This window comes from Pseudorca crassidens, chromosome 2 (genome assembly GCF_039906515.1).
Source record: "Pseudorca crassidens isolate mPseCra1 chromosome 2, mPseCra1.hap1, whole genome shotgun sequence".
Lineage (NCBI taxonomy): Eukaryota > Metazoa > Chordata > Mammalia > Artiodactyla > Delphinidae > Pseudorca > Pseudorca crassidens.
The window spans coordinates 130289679-130306850 of NC_090297.1; the positions used below are offsets into that span (position 1 = coordinate 130289679).

The 17172-nt window shown below is 47.1% G+C and overlaps 1 protein-coding gene and 1 long non-coding RNA gene across 2 annotated transcripts in view; one reads left to right on the forward strand and one right to left on the reverse strand.

The window, feature by feature from the left end:
- The window catches only part of LOC137219726 (uncharacterized), a 295061-nt gene that overhangs the window by 4322 nt on the left and 273567 nt on the right, over nt 1-17172 (forward strand). The window contains exon 2 of the long non-coding RNA XR_010941222.1: nt 11138-11206. This is a non-coding gene — a long non-coding RNA (uncharacterized lncRNA). The remainder of the gene's footprint in view (nt 1-11137; nt 11207-17172) is intronic.
- The window catches only part of KIAA0040 (KIAA0040 ortholog), a 32935-nt gene continuing 19585 nt past the window's right edge, over nt 3823-17172 (reverse strand). The window contains exon 3 of the mRNA XM_067728716.1: nt 3823-4679. Coding sequence (XP_067584817.1) covers nt 4245-4547 — 303 coding nt within the window. The 5' untranslated portion in view covers nt 4548-4679 and the 3' untranslated portion in view covers nt 3823-4244. The remainder of the gene's footprint in view (nt 4680-17172) is intronic.

Below are 17172 nucleotides of genomic sequence, written 5' to 3' on the forward strand. Positions count from 1 at the left end.
AAGTTTTAGAAGTCCTGGAGGAAGGATCAGAGAGCTGAATGAAGGGTCTCTGTCCTCAGTTGCTCATGGGATGTGTGGTGATGGGGAAGGGAGCCCAGGGATCAAGTACAGCAACAGGAATAATCAGCCTGCCTCGGGAGAGATGAGGCTCGGGGCTGCCTAGGTGCTTGAAGTGCAGTAAACATGGTGCTTTGCCAGCGTGTTTGACCCCTCCCCCCACAAGCTTCTCGGCCCATGTTCTCCAGGATGCTAGCCACCAACCGTGTGTGGTTGTTGAGCAAGTGAAATGTGGCTGGTGTAACTCAGCTACTGGACCTTTAACTTTATTTAATTTTAATTAATTTAAATAGCCATATATGGCTAATGGTACCATATTGGACAGGGTAGGAAGATTTCCATCATTCCTAATTCTATTGGACCGCACTGCTCTAGATAGTTTCTGCTTTAATGACAGCTTAGCATCATCAAGGGAGGAATCAGGAGCATCTAACTCATTACATTTCTTAACCAATGCAAAGCGATGGCCGACCTGAAAAAGATACATTTATACACTCGTACACGTGTGTGTCTGTCTGTCTCTATTTCTATATCGTCCACCTACTCTCCTCTATTTATCTGTCTGTCTCCCTTGCAGCTACTATAGAAGCATTTGGTCTCTCTCCTTTCCAGCACCATGTTTAACTCAGAAGTCTGTTTTTACTTAGTCTTTGCTATTTTCCCCTTTTTCCTTTAAGAGGACATTGATTGACCTCATTGATGGGAACGTTCTCTAAGTGTTGCCAAGGAACATCAGTGTGTTTTTCTGCACCTGGCACCTCTGAGGCTGCCTAGTCTTCGAGGTGTCTGCTCTGCAGGTAGCAGTGCGAGAGTTCATCCCTGGTCCTTGGACCTCTGACTCTGCCGGGGAAGGCAGTGCCTGGGGATGGCTGGGCGTTTGGTGTCCCAGAGGAAGTCATTGCATCCATCATTCTGAGTGATGTCTGGGAGACGGTAATCTCCGATGTCAAGAAAATAACTATCTGATTCCATAAGTAAGGAGGCCAGGCACAGCTTTTCATTTTCAAAGTATTTTATTTAAATAAGTTCTTCTCTTGGTGTGTTTGAATTTTCCAGAAAAAAAAAATACTGACAAATACTATACAACTTGGACCATTTGTATTCTTCCTGAAGAGGTAACTGCCCTTTTTTCTGCATCTTCCCCTCCCCCCAAGAAACCCAAAGTGAATCCATTAAGCAGTGGGAGAAAGACCTCTTCTGACCATTCAGAAGTCCTGGGCCTGGGGGCTCCTCCCCCAGCCTGGGCTGGTTTAGGAAGCCTCTTCTTTACCATCCTTTTTGCCCTCCGTTAGCTTAACCTCCCCAAGATGGGCCAAGCAGGCTCCAGTCCTGAGGCACCCCTGGCTGCCAGTGGCAGTTCTGGGACAGAGGCTGGGAAGAAGGAGTAAAGATGTAGAGGGGTAGAGGAATGGAGCTGGGGTGGTGCCTAGAGAGGAGGGGAATAAGAGAAGAAAACAGGGGAGAGAAAGATGAGAATGAAGTGGGAAGAAATGGTAGTGGACTCCAATTATTGCTTTGAGCTCCTTTCATGCGCCCACGAATTCAACAAAAATTTGCGGGCGTATCACACTCCGGGACTATTCTCGGTACTCCAGTGAAGGTTTTCGGGGAGGTTGGGTGGGAAAAAGATAAGCCTCTTTCAGGGTTTGGGTCTCCAAACCTGGGTACAGAAGCAACTGAGAAGTGTGTTTCTGGGTGTTTCATACCTGGACGTAGAGCAGGTCCATTCTGTGAGGAGACAGTGGGGCACTGCCCCTGGAGACAGAGGCCTTGTCATGGCAATGTCGACCGACTGCTCTCTTACTATTCAATTCAAACTAGCAGCCGGTTGTCAAGGCAACCATGGCACTTGTGCGGTCCCTGATCCCGGAGATCCTCTCTCCTAGATTATATCTGACACCAGTCTCGGCCATCAGCCTCCACGTCTCCCCCAAGTCATCCGTTTTAGGGTGGCTGAGAGTTGGAGACTGAAAGAGCAACTCACCCTGCTGGGCAGTGGGGTATGTGGGGAGTCACGTGCATGTTGTGTGGGGAGAAGACAAGTCACCCTGGGATGTGAGAGGGACAGCCAGATGCTCTACGACAAGTCTCCACATGACAAGGGGACAGAGCATCAGAGGGTGCTCCTTTCTCTGGTCAAAGAGGTTTATGCATAAGGAGCCTGAGTGCCCAGGGTATTTAAGGCCACTTAGGGTGAGAGGGTGAACATGACTGTTTTTAAAATACAAGCAGGCCTGAATTATGCTTCACAGGGTCATCTGTCAGAAGACCTTGGTGCAGCGGTTGCTACCAGACACCTCCCCTCCATAGGACTAGACCTGGACTTTACCTGGAGGGCAGTTGAGTACCAGCTAGCCCAAGGGAACAAATAGAATACATTTTTCCATGAACACAGTCTTTCAGAATTTAGCTTTTGCTTCTATAAATATCATAGTTGAGCTACACTGTTAATTAAATTGCAATTTCACCACCATTTAGAAGAGCTTCCGTGGGAAAATATTTCAAGAGAGCTACCCAGCAGATTTGCAAATGAACTTTTAGAGCCCAGCCTGCTCCCAAGTTGGAAATTATCCATCTTTGTGATATGGTCACAATACAATCAAAATACCAACCAGTTCACCCTATGAGTGGATTAATTCGGCCCCCCCAACCTCAGCCCGGTGGGAAGACACTCTCCTCAACTCACTGCGGACCTAGCTTACATGTCCTCATGGCTCTCAGGGCAGACTTGTCAACCCGACCCTTGGTCCTGCATGCACCCTCCTCCTGCGGAATTCAATACCCAGCTTCCATGTGTTGCAGCAATTAGTGGGCTCACTTAGAAGGGAAGGTCACTTGGGGGAATCGGGGAGGGGTTACAAGTTTACCCTTAACATCATCCCGTATCCGACAGCATCCACAGACAGTTGTGAGTACCGACTGTGTGGAAGGCACTTGCCTGAGCTTCAAAATAAATATTGATCAACCTCTGTATAGCTTCGTCCTACTTTCATTTAAACTCTGTAACTTCTGCATCCCATCTGCAACATACCATGCATCCATGACAACCTTATGAAATTGTTTCCACTGTGCCTTCTGTGAGACTGTACCTGTGATTGTCCTAATCCCTTCCCTGCTGAAAACCTTTGGTTTCATAGGGGATCCCTAGCTCAGGGGTAGCATCCCCTTCCCATCTGTGAAACATACATGGCACAGGTATACAACGGTAGTCCACTGAAGTGGATGGCGTACACCCGGTCTCCATGGCCTCCTAGCGGTTGCTACCAGGAGCCGTTTGTCCTTGCTTGGAGAAGGGAGCCTTGCTGAGTGGTTCTGAGGGTAGCATCTCAAAGAGAGGTCTTGGACTACATTAAACAGCCATCAGTGGTGTTGAGGACCTTGTCAGGATGTGCAAGACAATAGCTTTCGATGAATTTTGATCCATCACACTTTAAACTTTTCCTCCCAGGTGAGAGGTCAGAAGCACAGGAACTTGGTGTGTCTGTATCAATATACAGGAACAGGGGCTGTACCAGGTTGCTGGAATGTCCTAATATGAAGATCCCCAGTAAAAGGCTATGTAGGGATGGGAACAGAAGAGCAGACATCTCTAACCTGAGTGGTGTATGGCACTGACAGTGCGTAGGCCTCTTGTCTGGTTATGTAATTGTGCATGTGTGCCCGGGTCTGCCAGGCTTTCCTATGAGATGTTTTTCTAAGAGCAGATAATGTACTGCCTTGTTTAGTGCCTTGTACAAAGTAGACATTCAGTGACAATTTGATGAACAGTATATACTTGTCCAGGTACCTGTTGCCTGAATATATGCGTGTGTGTGTGTGTGTGTGTGTGTGTGTGTGTGTGTGTGTGGTGTGCATGTGTGCATTTGGGAGATTTGTCAAGATGTATGGATAAATGTTCCTTGTGCTTTTGCATATGGAATGTGCCAGAGGTGGGTGGAAGGCATGCCTGAGTCTGTAGTAAAGAGCATTGCTATTGGACACACAGATGCTGAGACAGCACCTAAGACTTGTCCGCGTGTTCCCCGGGAATGTCCTCCATGGGGATACTCAGTCTGAGGTTTGCTCCTTGGTTGAGTAGCTCCTCTGTGGATGTGAGTGCATCACTTCAGGGATTTCTCCTCCCTACCCTGTGTGTGGTTGGAAGGCAGCTGAGCCCCCAGGGGAGGACACTTCTGCCTCCTGTCTAACTAGACGGGCAGTGATGGCCTCTTGTCCATCTGGAGAAGCTTGGGCTGAGCGGAGATCCAGAGGTCTTCTTCAGCCTTCTTCTTCTTTTTCTTCTTCTTCTTCCCCTTGTTTCGCTCTGGCTGTTGGCCACTTTTGCCTGCCCGGCTCCAGCAGCAATGGCAACAGATGAAGAGGAGGGTGATAAGCACCAGTAGGGGCAGCCCCAGGAGGATGCCTAGACAGATGCTGTTGAAGAGGCCCTCTTGGTGTTTGGCCGAGATGGTGTCCCAGATGGCGCTAAAGAAGGCGCTGATTTTCTCCATGGTGCTTGGCTAGATGGGACCAGAGGAGCCTCTCAGCTCACCAGCAAGGCCTGGGTGTGACAGGTTGCAGAATTGCCCACTTGTAACTTATTCCTCTACCAGCTTTGGGTTTGGGCATGCCACGGATAGCACCTAAAGAGAGAAAAACAGATAATTTAAGAGATACGCAGTGGGGATGGTCTGTGATTTTTAATAACATCATCGATTTTAGGCTTAGGAAATGGGAGGAAATCAAAGGTTTCCGGAGTTCACTGAAATTGTATTGAGACTCTATAAACAAGATAAACACATGCATGTATTAAGTATTAACTAATTCTTGCTATGTACAACTGTATGGGGCTTAGGATATAAAAATTAATAGCATATCAGACCTGGCACATAGTAAGTGCTCTGCAATTGTCAGATAAATAAATCAATGTGTGTATTCACAGTGTTCTGGTTAAGGGTCCCTGGACCCTCTACAGGAGCAGTTCTCCACTGCAGCTCACCTGATAGGTGTTGAATACATACTCCCCACAGGACAGCTCCATATCTGACCTTCTATGAACTTGCCATTTTCAACACTAATTAAAGCTTAAGCACAAGATAGAATGTCCAAGTCTTGCTGGCTGTCATAGGGAACTTGGACCTCCCCAGGCTAGGAGGTCATCAGTCCTCATCCTGCCTCACTCCTGCCTTCCTTGCTGTCCCTTCATGCTCTCTTCCCTGCTCCATGTCTCCCCCCTCCTTATACCCCACTCCTGTGCCTCATCGTGCTTTGTGTGGGAAACCAGTTCTCTCTGTTTCTACCTTCCTCTCCCTCATTACCCTTGTCTCTGCTTTCTGTCTCCCAGCCAAAGATTCCCAAGTCTCCTTCCCTGCCTATTCCCTTTCTTTGCAGTGGAAAGAGTTTTGCAGGCTGATCAGTGATGGTGCTTGGAAACAGCGATGAGGTCCCTGGATGTCTCTCTATTCGTGTTCTGAGCTCAGCTTACAGCCGGGACTGTTCTGGTTGCTTGTCCAGAGTGGCCCCTCTTCCTGTGGCACCTTCTCCAACTCTCTACCTATATCTCAGGCCTCAGCCCTCAAGTATAAGGTCTTAGAGGCGCCTTCAGTTCTGGAATCCACAGGTTCTCGGGTGTAAACAAGACTTGGAGGACAAGGATAATTCAAAGAAATTGAAGAGACCTCTTGGCATAAGACATTGCTCAGGAAAATAAAAAAGACATTGCCTGGGCTGTAGACCTTATAAATCATCCTGACCAGCTCTCTCACTTAAAGATGCAGAATCTGAGGCCCATAGTGTTGAGGTGGCATGTTTGAGGACACACAGAGGTGTGATGAACACCCAGACCTCTGAACAATGGGTCCAGCACTCTCCTAAGGCTGCTGGGCGAGCAGAAAAAACTAAGGATGATGACTTTATATTTGTATTTTATTTGCTACTTTTCTAAATCACCTTCATGTAAATTATCTTTTAAGTGAGCAATGGGATGGTGCATTGTGCATGGAGGGAAGCACTGGGGGACCTGGGTCCAGAATCATTTGGAAGTCTGGGCTTTATTGGGTTCTCCTGCACTGGAGCATAAATGTGTGTGTTACACACCTGGGTGGTGTGTTACACGTGGTGTCCCAGCGGTTGTCCTTGGGGGTCTAATTCCTTGGATAACACACTCTGTAAGTGTCCTATGTACCCAGTGCCCATGTATCCATCCAGGCACACCCAGGATCTCCGTCCTGGTCTGCAGGCATGTGGACCTATCCCCTCATAACATTGTTTATACAGTTTATGCAATTGTATAAATTGGTACCTGTGCCATTTGGCCCATGGAGCCTGACATCATGCTGTAAGCTAGCCCTTATTATATGCCAGGCACTGTTCTAGGCACTTTGCACCTATCGACTCATTTAGCCTTCATCACAACCTTATGAAAGAGGTACAGTTATTCCCCCCACCCTACAGCTGAAGAGACGGAGGCACAGGTCACACAGGGAGGGAGTGGCACACCTGGGCTTATGGATTCTGGGAGGTTTGGCCCCTGATCCCCGAGAGGTGAGCCGTTCACATGTGTTGCTCTGGGCCTCCTATTCTTTCGTGTGGAATTAACCCATTTTTGGCAAGTAGCCCAGAATTTATAGAATCTTACAATCCTTTGCTATCCCTCAGGTTGACTGAAACATTTATGCCTGTCTGTTGCAGAAGAAGACTAACAAAGAGATTTATTTTGCATTGTCAGACACCTCACAAATGCATGAAGATACATACAGTAAAAATCCAGTCCCGCCCAAGGGGAGGTTTATGGAAAGCATATGGCACCTGCACTTAAATTCAACATGCAACAAAGAAGAGCATCCTGAGAAGTTATCTCCTTGCTGGAGGCTTTGCCTGAGCCCCTCTGAGTGTCTGGGCACATCTCGCGCCATGGACCTGCCACACACCAGCAAACATACAGGCTTTTTATAGGGGAAAACCACCCTTGGTCTCCCCATAGCCCCTCAGCGGGGCCACTTCGCTGCTTGTTCCTTCTCACACCACCTGCCTCTCCTCTGGGTTCTCCTTCTCCCTTTGCTATAACCTTTGCTTTGACCTCAGCCTTGCGTGGCCCAGTATTCTTTGGCCCATCCAGAGGGATTTTTCTGCTCTGTTGTTAGGTGCTTTTCTCTAACCTGACCCTACACGTACACTTTCGGGGACCAGATGTTCCTTGCACTGCATTTCTGTGATTCAATTAGACAGCAGCAGACAACACTTGCTGACAAACTTTGCTGTGCCAGGGGTCGTGCTGGTCTCTGTGGGGAGCGTATGTGAATCAGAGCCCACTCTTGGGTTCAGCCAGGGAGGGAGAAGAAGGGCATCAAGCCCTTGGAGAATATTAGGGCAGTTTCATAAAAGTAGAGCCACTTGAGAATAGAGCATCTTAAGAGATGAGTAGGATCTTGACAGAAAAACGTGTGAAAAGGATGTTCAAAGATTCCAGGCAGTGAAAATTCTAGAACATCAGCAGGAGAACGAGGGGCCTTCTGGTGAGCCTGGAGCTCAGGGTGGGAGAGGGAAGGACTATAGGCTGTGGTCAAGGTAGAGGGCGCCTTCATAGGGTGTGTTTATTTGGGGGGTTTTATAACAGGAGGATGTTGTGATCAGAGCTGCCCTTCAGGAAAAGATGACAGAATCTGAAAACTTCTGGTAGGTGTTTTAAGAGATGTTTCATCCATTTGGCAAACATTTATTGAGCACCTACTATGTGCCACACACTGTGTTAGGTATTGAGGATTCAGGAATGAACGACAATGATAAGGTTTCTGGTATCATGGAGCCTCGTACATTCCAGGGATCTTATTATCATTGAGGGATCATGCCAGAAGGCAAATAGAAGAAGCAAATTCCAACTTAGGATGCTTAGTTGGATGAAATAAAAGCATGCCTTTGAATTATTTCTTTAGTTCAATGTTCCAGGCCCTCCCACCCATCCCAACCTTTGTCTCAAACTCATCCATCCCATGGCACCTAAAATAGCCTGTGAGTAAACAGATTTCTTTTCAAGCTAAAGCTAAGTCAATGATTCCCCTCTGGATTCCTGAAGGTACTTAATTGCGTCTACTCTCCATATCCAAAGAGAGTATTCATTAGTAGTTGGGAACCCTGTCTGGGGAAAGTTCAATTAAAAGGTATTGTTTATATTTTTTAATCTAAGAATTCTCTTCTAGGCCCCCCACGTTTCTTGCTGAGCGCTGCTCATCTACAGTGTTTCATTAGTATTTATGAGCTTTTCATTATTAGCATTTCCAGGAAACAATCAAATATCTCCTTGGTGGTATGAATTAAAAGTTAGAGCTTCTATGAACGTTTTTGCAAAACAAGCTACACTTTGGGCCTTAGAAATGCTCTCGGGAGACCCCATCCTTTGGTTGGCTCTCAAGCATCACCCACACTGTTTGAAAAACAATTCATCTATTCTTGTAAAACCAACAGTAGGTGCTAACCAACCTTGATTGTGGTTGTGGGGGTGGTTATGAGGAGGGAGAAGAGGGGAAAAGGTCCTTTCAGTTTTCTTGCAAGTGAGCAGTATTCATCTCTATATCCTTCATAGTATCTAGCTGGGAGAGAGTCCTTCATCCATTCATTCTTCCCACAAGCAGCTGTCTGCTTGCATGTGAGGTGTTGATGGAGAACACAGATCCTGGAGCCAGAAGACCTGGGTTTGAGCCCTGGGTCAACTCTTGTGACCTTGGCCAGTTACCAAACTTCAGCTACAAAATGAAGCTAATAAGCTTTCCTTGTAATGAGGTTTTGAAGATTAAGAGCTCAATATGTTTAATGCATTTCGTAAACTGTAAAATACTATAAAACATAATCTATAAAATAGCGAGTGATCTCCCCGTAACAGTGGACTAATTCTAGCCTTGAGCTCTTCTTCCCCATCCCTCACCTGTAGCCCTGTCTTCATGGCCAGAGAACCATGGACACTCCCCCCCCCCGCCCCGCCACCATTCAAATGAAAAGGGCTTCACAGGTGACCTCCCCGCTTAGAACTGGTCTGCAGTTCTGTGACTGTAATTCTAGACTCTGGCATCCAGCAACAGGAATGGAAAAGGGTCGCTTGGGGAACATCTGATGGTGTCTGGAGGACTGTTGAGCTCATAAAGTGAGACCTGGGGCGAGCACCTCGCCCTCTGCAGGCCCCAGCTTCCCTCCAGGCTTTGGAACCCCTGGAAGTGTACTGGGATAGCTCCTGCCACAGGGATGTCTGATCCATCCCTGAGAACCAAGAGCTGCTCCAGAGTTGTGTCTAGGCCTGGCCCTCAGCCTGCTGTTGCTTCTGGAGCTCCCCAGGAAGGCGGAAGGGCATTCTACTTTGCACCGGCCTCTTGCAATTTCTGTCTGTTAGGTGAAATAATGCCTGTAAAGCTGAAGAACGTGTCTGTTGGATAGCAAATGCTTTCTAGAAATGTTAATGATAAGGATCATGATGGCGCCCAACTGAAATCCCTGAAACCTTCTCCAGAGTGATTTCCAAATGGTTTAAACCTTTGGCCTTCTGGTAGGGGGTGGGGTGAAGCAGGAGGGTCAGGTTTCTCTCAGAGCCTTAGAAGATTCCTCTGCTGCAGCTGCAGACTCCTGGGTATGTGTGGGGGGCCACCTCATAATTGTAACTTGGGGGCAAAGACCTTCCCTTCTTGTGTTGTGGTCATCACTGTGCTTGCTTTATCTCCTCACCCAAAGATCTCAGGTGATGGCAGGATGGCCTTCTGGCCAGGGAAGGGAGTCACCAAGTGTGTCACCAAGGGATTAAAGGATGCGTTCCCGACTTACACTCCTGGAGACCCTGATTCAGTAGGTCTGGGGTATGCCCAGGAATTTATGTTTATAACAAACAACCCAAGTGTTTCTGGACAATTATCAGGTTCAAAAACTGCTGAATGAGCAGGTTGAGCTGATGACCCTTTTCTTTAAGCTCAGAAGCCATGTGCTGAGTGAGAGGATGGATGGATCATGGGCGAGGAGAGGTGGGAAAGAGGTTTATTTTTATACACAGCAGCACCAGGGCCTGCTGCAGGGAGCCTCCTTGGGTGTTACTTCTTGCTCTTGTGTAGTCAGGGCATCTGGGCCAGAGCTACTCTCGTGGAGGTCACAGTTCAATGCAATAAACATTCACGGAACACCCACTATGTGTCTGGGCCTGTGCATTCAGATCCTGAGCTCCTCCCTGTCTAGTAAGGAGCAGAGACAAAAATAGCAGAAGCAGGGCTTCCCTGGTGGTGCAGTGGTTGAGAGTCCGCCTGCCGATGCAGGGGACATGGGTTCGTGCCCCTGTCCAGGAAGATCCCACATGCCGCAGAGCGGCTGGGCCCGTGAGCCATGGCCGCTGAGCCTGCGCGTCCGGAGCCTGTGCTCCGCAACGGGAGAGGCCACAATAGTGAGAGGCCCGCGTACCGCAAAAAAAAAAAAAAAAATAGCAGAAGCACAGTGTGATCAAGCGTCCTGTGGTCAAACTCTGTGTAAAGGGCATGGGAGTGGCGCAGGGGAAGGAGTAAGCAAGCTGGTCTGGAGGGGATTAAGAGGTGAAAAGGAAATGACAATCAGGACAGAGTCTGCTCAGTCATTCCTTCAGGGACTACTTATGCGGCACCTAGTACACGCTGGGAACTGTGTTGGGTCCTGGGTATCCAGGAGCAGGCAGGCTCAATCCTTGTCTCTTTTTTGCGCAAAGTCTGGTGTGGGAAGCAAACACTCATCAAAGAACCCCGCAGACCGGTGTGTAAGTATATAGTTGCTATGAAGGAGAAGCCCGGGATGCTGTGAAAGTGAGTGATACCCATCAGGGAAGCCAGGGCAGGATCTGGGTGGGGATGGCTTCACTAAGATATGAATGACAAAAGCAGCACACATGTGGTCAGGGCATCTGAAAACTCTTGAGGACATAGACTAAACTTATCTAAAGCACTTTCAAGTAATATGTGTGATGTGTTTTCTTTCAACTCTCCAATACCTTCTCAGATGAAGCGCCTCTAAATTTAAAGCAGTGAGTTCAATTGTTAATACATGATGAATTGTCCCCCCACCCCAAAGTCTGGAAACACAGGAAATAATGTGTTCATTGTGTTTTTTTCAGATGAACAATTGGACCTGTTGCTTCTCCTGCAAAGGACCTGAAAGGACAGTGTGGCTGGACGCAGCAGCAGTGAGTAGGGGTGACAGTGGGGTGACGTGAAGCCCTCGAGGCAGGTGGCCCTACACCTTCAGGGCCTGCTAAGCCATGTCAATGGCTGGTGTGTACTGTAAGGGCCATGGGATTTCAAGCAAGGAGGGGACAGAATAGATCTGTGTTTCATAAAGAACACTGTCACTGGGGTGAGAGAGAACAGATTGGCAAGGGCAGGAGGGGGAGGAGACGACTGCAGTTGTTCAGGGAAAATGGCACCGGGACCAGGGTGAGGGTGGTGGCGTTGGGTGGGATAAGTGCCTGACTTGGGTGTTCTCCAGCGGATGCGGTGAGAGAACTGTCAGGCGGAGGGACATGAGGACTGTCTCTGGGCTGTGCTCTGCTCTTCTTCTTCTAGCCCTAATCTCCTCTCTGGTGTCTCCAACTCTGGTATATTCCTAAAATAGGAATCCCATCCAACAGGCTCTACCTGACTCTCGCCATCATCTCCTGAGGGTTTAAAACCTCTTTTTCAGCCCCAGGCCTCTCCACTCTGCCTGCCCAAACCTTGTCCCAGCTCCCAAAACTACCCTGCAGTCCTTGCAAAATCCCTGTGGTTACAATATCACACACTTCAGAAACCAAGGCTCTCTGGCAGCTAGGGCGCGGGTGGAACCTCAGTCAGCAGTTAGTAACTCTGCTGCTCTGGTTATATATTTTCTTGATGTTTCTCACCTTGCTAACCTGGCACGCTTAGATGCCCTCTAATAGATGTAAGTACTGTTTTGTACAAAAATTGTCAGATTACAGAAAATAATCTGCTAGTGGAATATTATGCTTATAACTTAAAACCTAACTTAAAAAGGCATGATGAAATGGATGTCTGTATTTCCCCCAATTTAATTAATTGCTTCAAGTAACTAGTCCAAATACAAAATTGGATCCTCTTTTCTTCCCCCCAGAGTATGCGTACGTGGTGTGGAACTAGATATTGAGGATTAGAAGAAAATAGGTAGTATTTTCCCTCAGAATCAATGTTGTAATTATGGTTGCAATTTTGAACAAAAGCACAAATAGGTCATCAGTACAGAAACGATTAAGGTACCATGGTTATTAAAAATAATAAGATGATGCTTTGTCATGTAGACATTCTGAATTGGAAGAATCCAGAGGTGGGTCCTCTGGTTGGGTTCCCTCACTTTATTGATAAGGAATCTGGGACCAAAAGAAGCTGTGACTTGCTGGAGGTCACACAGTTGACAACTGGTGGATTCAGGGCCAGAACCAATGTCTTCTGACTCCCAGCACCCCTCCTGCCAGGTTTCCCCTACAGAAGTCCGCACAGGTAACTACTGAGGCAGCACTAGGCAAGATGCCCACCACGTCCTCATCCTGGGCTCAGGCTAGTGTATGCCTCTCAGCCCCCTGACACCTCTGGAGCTGTGTGACTGAGTTCTGGCCAAAGGAGCATGGGCCTGGCTCCTGAAATCTCCCCCAAGGGTCTCCACATTCTCTCTCTGCTTGCTCACTGGCTGGCCAGATGCAAAGGGCCCAGGGGAGGACTCCAGGGCCCCTGGGACAGCAGAGATGGAAGATGTTCCTGAATGATTGCTAGCAGAGCACCTCACTGACCACAGTGAACAGTGGAATGAATGAGAAAGAAACCTTTGTTGGGGGAAGCCACTGAGATTTAAGGATTATTCGCTATAGCAATTAGCCCATCCTACCTCATTACAAGTGACAAAAAGCTAACGTTGGCAATGATTATAACAAATATGTGATACATTTAACAACTCTTCTGTGGTGCAGCTTTGACCCAAGAGGGGTTTAGCTAAGTGCTTCAGAGTGCCGGTTCCGGGACCAAATATCCTGGGTTCGAATCCTGATCCGGCTACTCACTAAGTCTATCACGTTGGGCAGGTTACTTAACCCAGGGGCTCACTTTCCTCATTCGTAAAATGGAGCTGATAATAGTAGGCTGTTGTGAAGACTAAATGAGTCAGTAGACGTAGAGCCTCTTGGAGCCACGCCTGGCCATAGATGTGTGCCCTTATTATTTGACCCCAAAGGAATAGGCTGGCCAAAGAAACACCCTCGACTTCTTAGCTAATGATGATTTTGTTTGCCTTTTCAGAATCTGGGATGGTTCTGGAGTCATGACTGATTCTTCAGGTCTCCTTTAAAAGGCATTTATTTTCTCCTTTCTCTATAGTTTTCCTGTAGTAAGGAGACTCTTACTGCACTCATCATTCTTTTTCAAAGCAACCCTTTCAGAATTAAAACATGTACAGGCATCACTCAGAAGCAGCAGTATGAGGGTGTGGATACAGCCTTTCCACCCCCCGTGGATCTCATATCACTGGGCAGAGTGGGACATGAGCCTCCATCCTTCCCCCACACCAAACTGTCTTTTTGTTCCTTCCCTCTCTCCCTTCTTTCCTTCTGCCAATGCATTTAATGAGCTCCTAGTATGTGTCAGTTCCTTCCTAGGCACTGCATATATAGTCAGGAATGATGCAGATATGGTAAAGCTACTTACTTCCCGCAGGGAGAAGGCAGATAGTAAACAGGTGCACAAACAAAGAAGCCAAGATATGCTGTTGGTGCTAGAAAGCAAACAGTCCGCATGGCCTCTGAGGAGGTGACTTTGACCTGAGGTTGGAGGGATGACAAGGGTCCAGTTGTGCGCAGGTGGCAGGAACAGCAGGGTGAAGGCCCGGAGTGGGAAAGAGCTTGGCGTAATCTAGGAGAGAGCTGGAGCCCGAGAGCGCCGGAGGTGAAGCAGGGTTCAAGCCAGGCAGCTCTGGTGGTATGAGTATAGAGGGCAGAGGGTGGAGAAGCAGAGAAAGGACCCCGAGGAGCACAGGCACCCTCCTCTCCACCCTCGTTGTTATCGCATTTGTCCAAGCCCTCAGACTGCTCTCTAGTTTTCCTTCCTTCAGTTCATCTTGTAAAATCCAAATGGGATCATGCTCCCCCTGCCCAGCCTGTCTTTGGCTCTTCGTCACTTGCATGATCATCGCAACTCCTTAGCAAGGGGGACAAATCGCTTGTGAGCTGTTGGTCTCTGCTCTCACCCTAGCCTCGTCTCCCACCACCACCCTTGTTGCCACATTTCTTCAAATTCTCCCGAGCCTCCTGCTGTCTCACACTGCCATTCTTTGGCACGTGCTGTTCCACCTGCCTGGAATGTCTTCTCACCTCTTCCCTTGGTCCGTTCACAGGGAAACTCCTTGTCCTTCCAGCCTCCTCTGGGAGGTCTTCTGTGACTGTCAGTCCTCTGCCTGCAGACCTCCCTGAATCCATTTCTTTCTCTTCTGAGCTCTCATGGAGCCAATAACCTACCGTCACAGCCCTTGTTGACTACATTGTAATTATTTGTTTTCTTTGAAAAATTAAAAGAATACAGAAAAGCACAAAGAATCATATATATATATATCTCATATATATATATATATGATATATTTATATGTTAAAATCCTAACCCCTATCTCAAAACATGACCTTAGTTGGACACAGCATTTTTGCAGATGTAATTAGGTAAGATGAGGTCATACTGGAGTAAAGTGGGTCCATAATCCAATATGGCTGGTTTCCTTATGAAAAGGGGAAATCTGGACATAGAGGTAGACTTGCACAGAGGGAAGGCAATGAAGGGGCATTTAGAGAAGATGGCCGTTGACAAGCCAAGGAGAGTGGCCTGGAACAGATCCTTCCTTCACGGCTTTCAGAAGGAAAGCTGTTGGTTCAGAAGGAACCAACCCTGCCAACACCTTGATTTCAGATTTCTAGCCTCCAGAGCTGTGAGGCAATACATTCCTGTTGTTTAAGCCACCCAGCCTGCGGTACTTTGTCACGGTAGCCCCAGGAGACTCATGTACCCCTCTTGCTTCACACCACTCCCACCCCTCAGCTGGTCTCATCCTTTCTATCTCCAGAATATATCCCGCATCTATCCACTTCTGTCCATTTCATGGCTAGGTCACCATCACCCCTCACCTGGATTACTGCACAGCTTCCTAACCAGGCTCTCTGATTCTACTCTTCCCTCTTTATAGCGTCTTCTCCCCACACGAGCCCCCCCCCCCACCCCGCCAGCTTCCCAATGCCTGGAAAGTATTGAATAAAAATACCCGACAAGTGCTTCCATCAGCTGGCTCTGCCTGCATCTCTAATCTCATCCTGTAACCCCTTCTCACTCGCTGTGCCCTGGACACACCTACTTCAGAGCTGCCCACCCCTCAGGACCTTGTTTGTCCCTCTGGTACATTTTCTCTCAGATCTTGGCGTGGCCGACTGCTTCCTAACATGCAGAGTTCCACACAAAGGCATTTCCACTCACTTGTAACCACAGATGTTACCTCAACACGAAGCCTTTCTTAACCAAGTCATCTAAGAAGCCTAGCCCCCATCAACCTCTAGCACACCATCCTGTCTTATGGCCTTGGTAGTTCTTCCCACTCTAAAGTTTCGGAGTCACACGTGATGCTCTTGTCACTGTAGTGTATGCATTTATGGACTCTTCCTGCTCTGGAAAATAAGTTCAGTGAGAACTGGGCCCTTGCCTATCTTATTCTGTGTAGATACTCAGAGTCGGGAATGTCCCTGAATGAATGAATGAAGTCATGCTGGTTAACCCAAGGGTCCTAAAAGAAAAGAGATCTTGAAAAAAAATGTAAATTAGTCAACCGAGGTCATTGGAGAGAGAGCAGGGGCAATGAAACGCATAGAAAAGAGGCCATCAGTCACATCTGTGGCCAGACTTTGATGACAATTATCCACCATTTAGCCCACCATCCAGACGGATCTTCCAGCCAAGTAACTCATTTAAGGAGGAAATAATGATCAAGAAACTCGCATATCACTGAAAGCAGAAGGGAGTGGGGAGTGTGCTTTATCAACTCCTAAATAATCATCTACCTTCCTTTTGCGCAGTTACAGAGAGCTCATTGTGGCTGGGACTTTCTGATAACAAGGGATCCTTTCCTAATTACTATATGCTCTATTTCAGGTTCAGCAGAAAGAAAATTAAAAAGCTCCATTTCACTCCAGGTTCGAATGAGTCAATCTTTCAATCAATCAAGTATTAATTAAGCTATGCTAGGAAATACAGAGGAGGAAAACGACACCTTCTCTCTACTCAAAGATGAATGTGGGGAAAATAATTAGAGAATAATTTAAGAACAATTAAAGGAGTTTAAAAGGGTTTTCATCCAGGCTTTCTTTGACTTTCTGTTATGGATGGCCTAACATGTCTAGACACTTTATTCTCCTTTACTCTTTCTCCTGCCCTCTTCCCTCTCTCTTCTCCATTCTCTTCCCTAATTACATTGTCTCCAAAGGGTCCATGTCATAGACTCTGACAATAATTAGTCGCTTTCAGTCACTTTTAGGATTAAACACTAAAAATCGTGTCTCTCCGATACTCTGAAAATTCCAGCTGTGCTAAATGTGATCTAATGCAATACCCCCAGCCTGTTAGCAAGTTACAGACTTCCTCATGTTTATGTCTCTAGATCATCATGATAACTTCCTGATTTTTCTCCTAAACCAGAAAACATGAACCAAGAGTTTTGCCTCCTTGGGGATATATGTATACATATAGCTGATTCACTTTGTTATAAAGCAGAAACTAACACACCATTGTAAAGCAATTATACTCCATTAAAGATGTTAAAAAATGATATAGTAAGATGAAAACAAAATAAAACAAAGTTAACCCTCAAAAAAAAAAAAAAAAGAATTTTGCCTCCTTCGCTAACACTGGCGTGGAGTCTGGGCAACATCCACTTAAGCACCTTGAGTTTAGTTTTCTCTTCTGTAAACAGAGATATGAGCACCCTTCTCTGAGGGCGAGGTGTTTTTTCCACTGTGCTACATCATTTTATTCTTTCTCCCCAGAACAGTGTCTGGCAGAAAGTGGGCTGGCAATAAGTATTTGTTGAATGGATGAATGAATGAATGAGTGCGTGAGTGAGTGAATGACGCGTGTAAAGACAATGTGT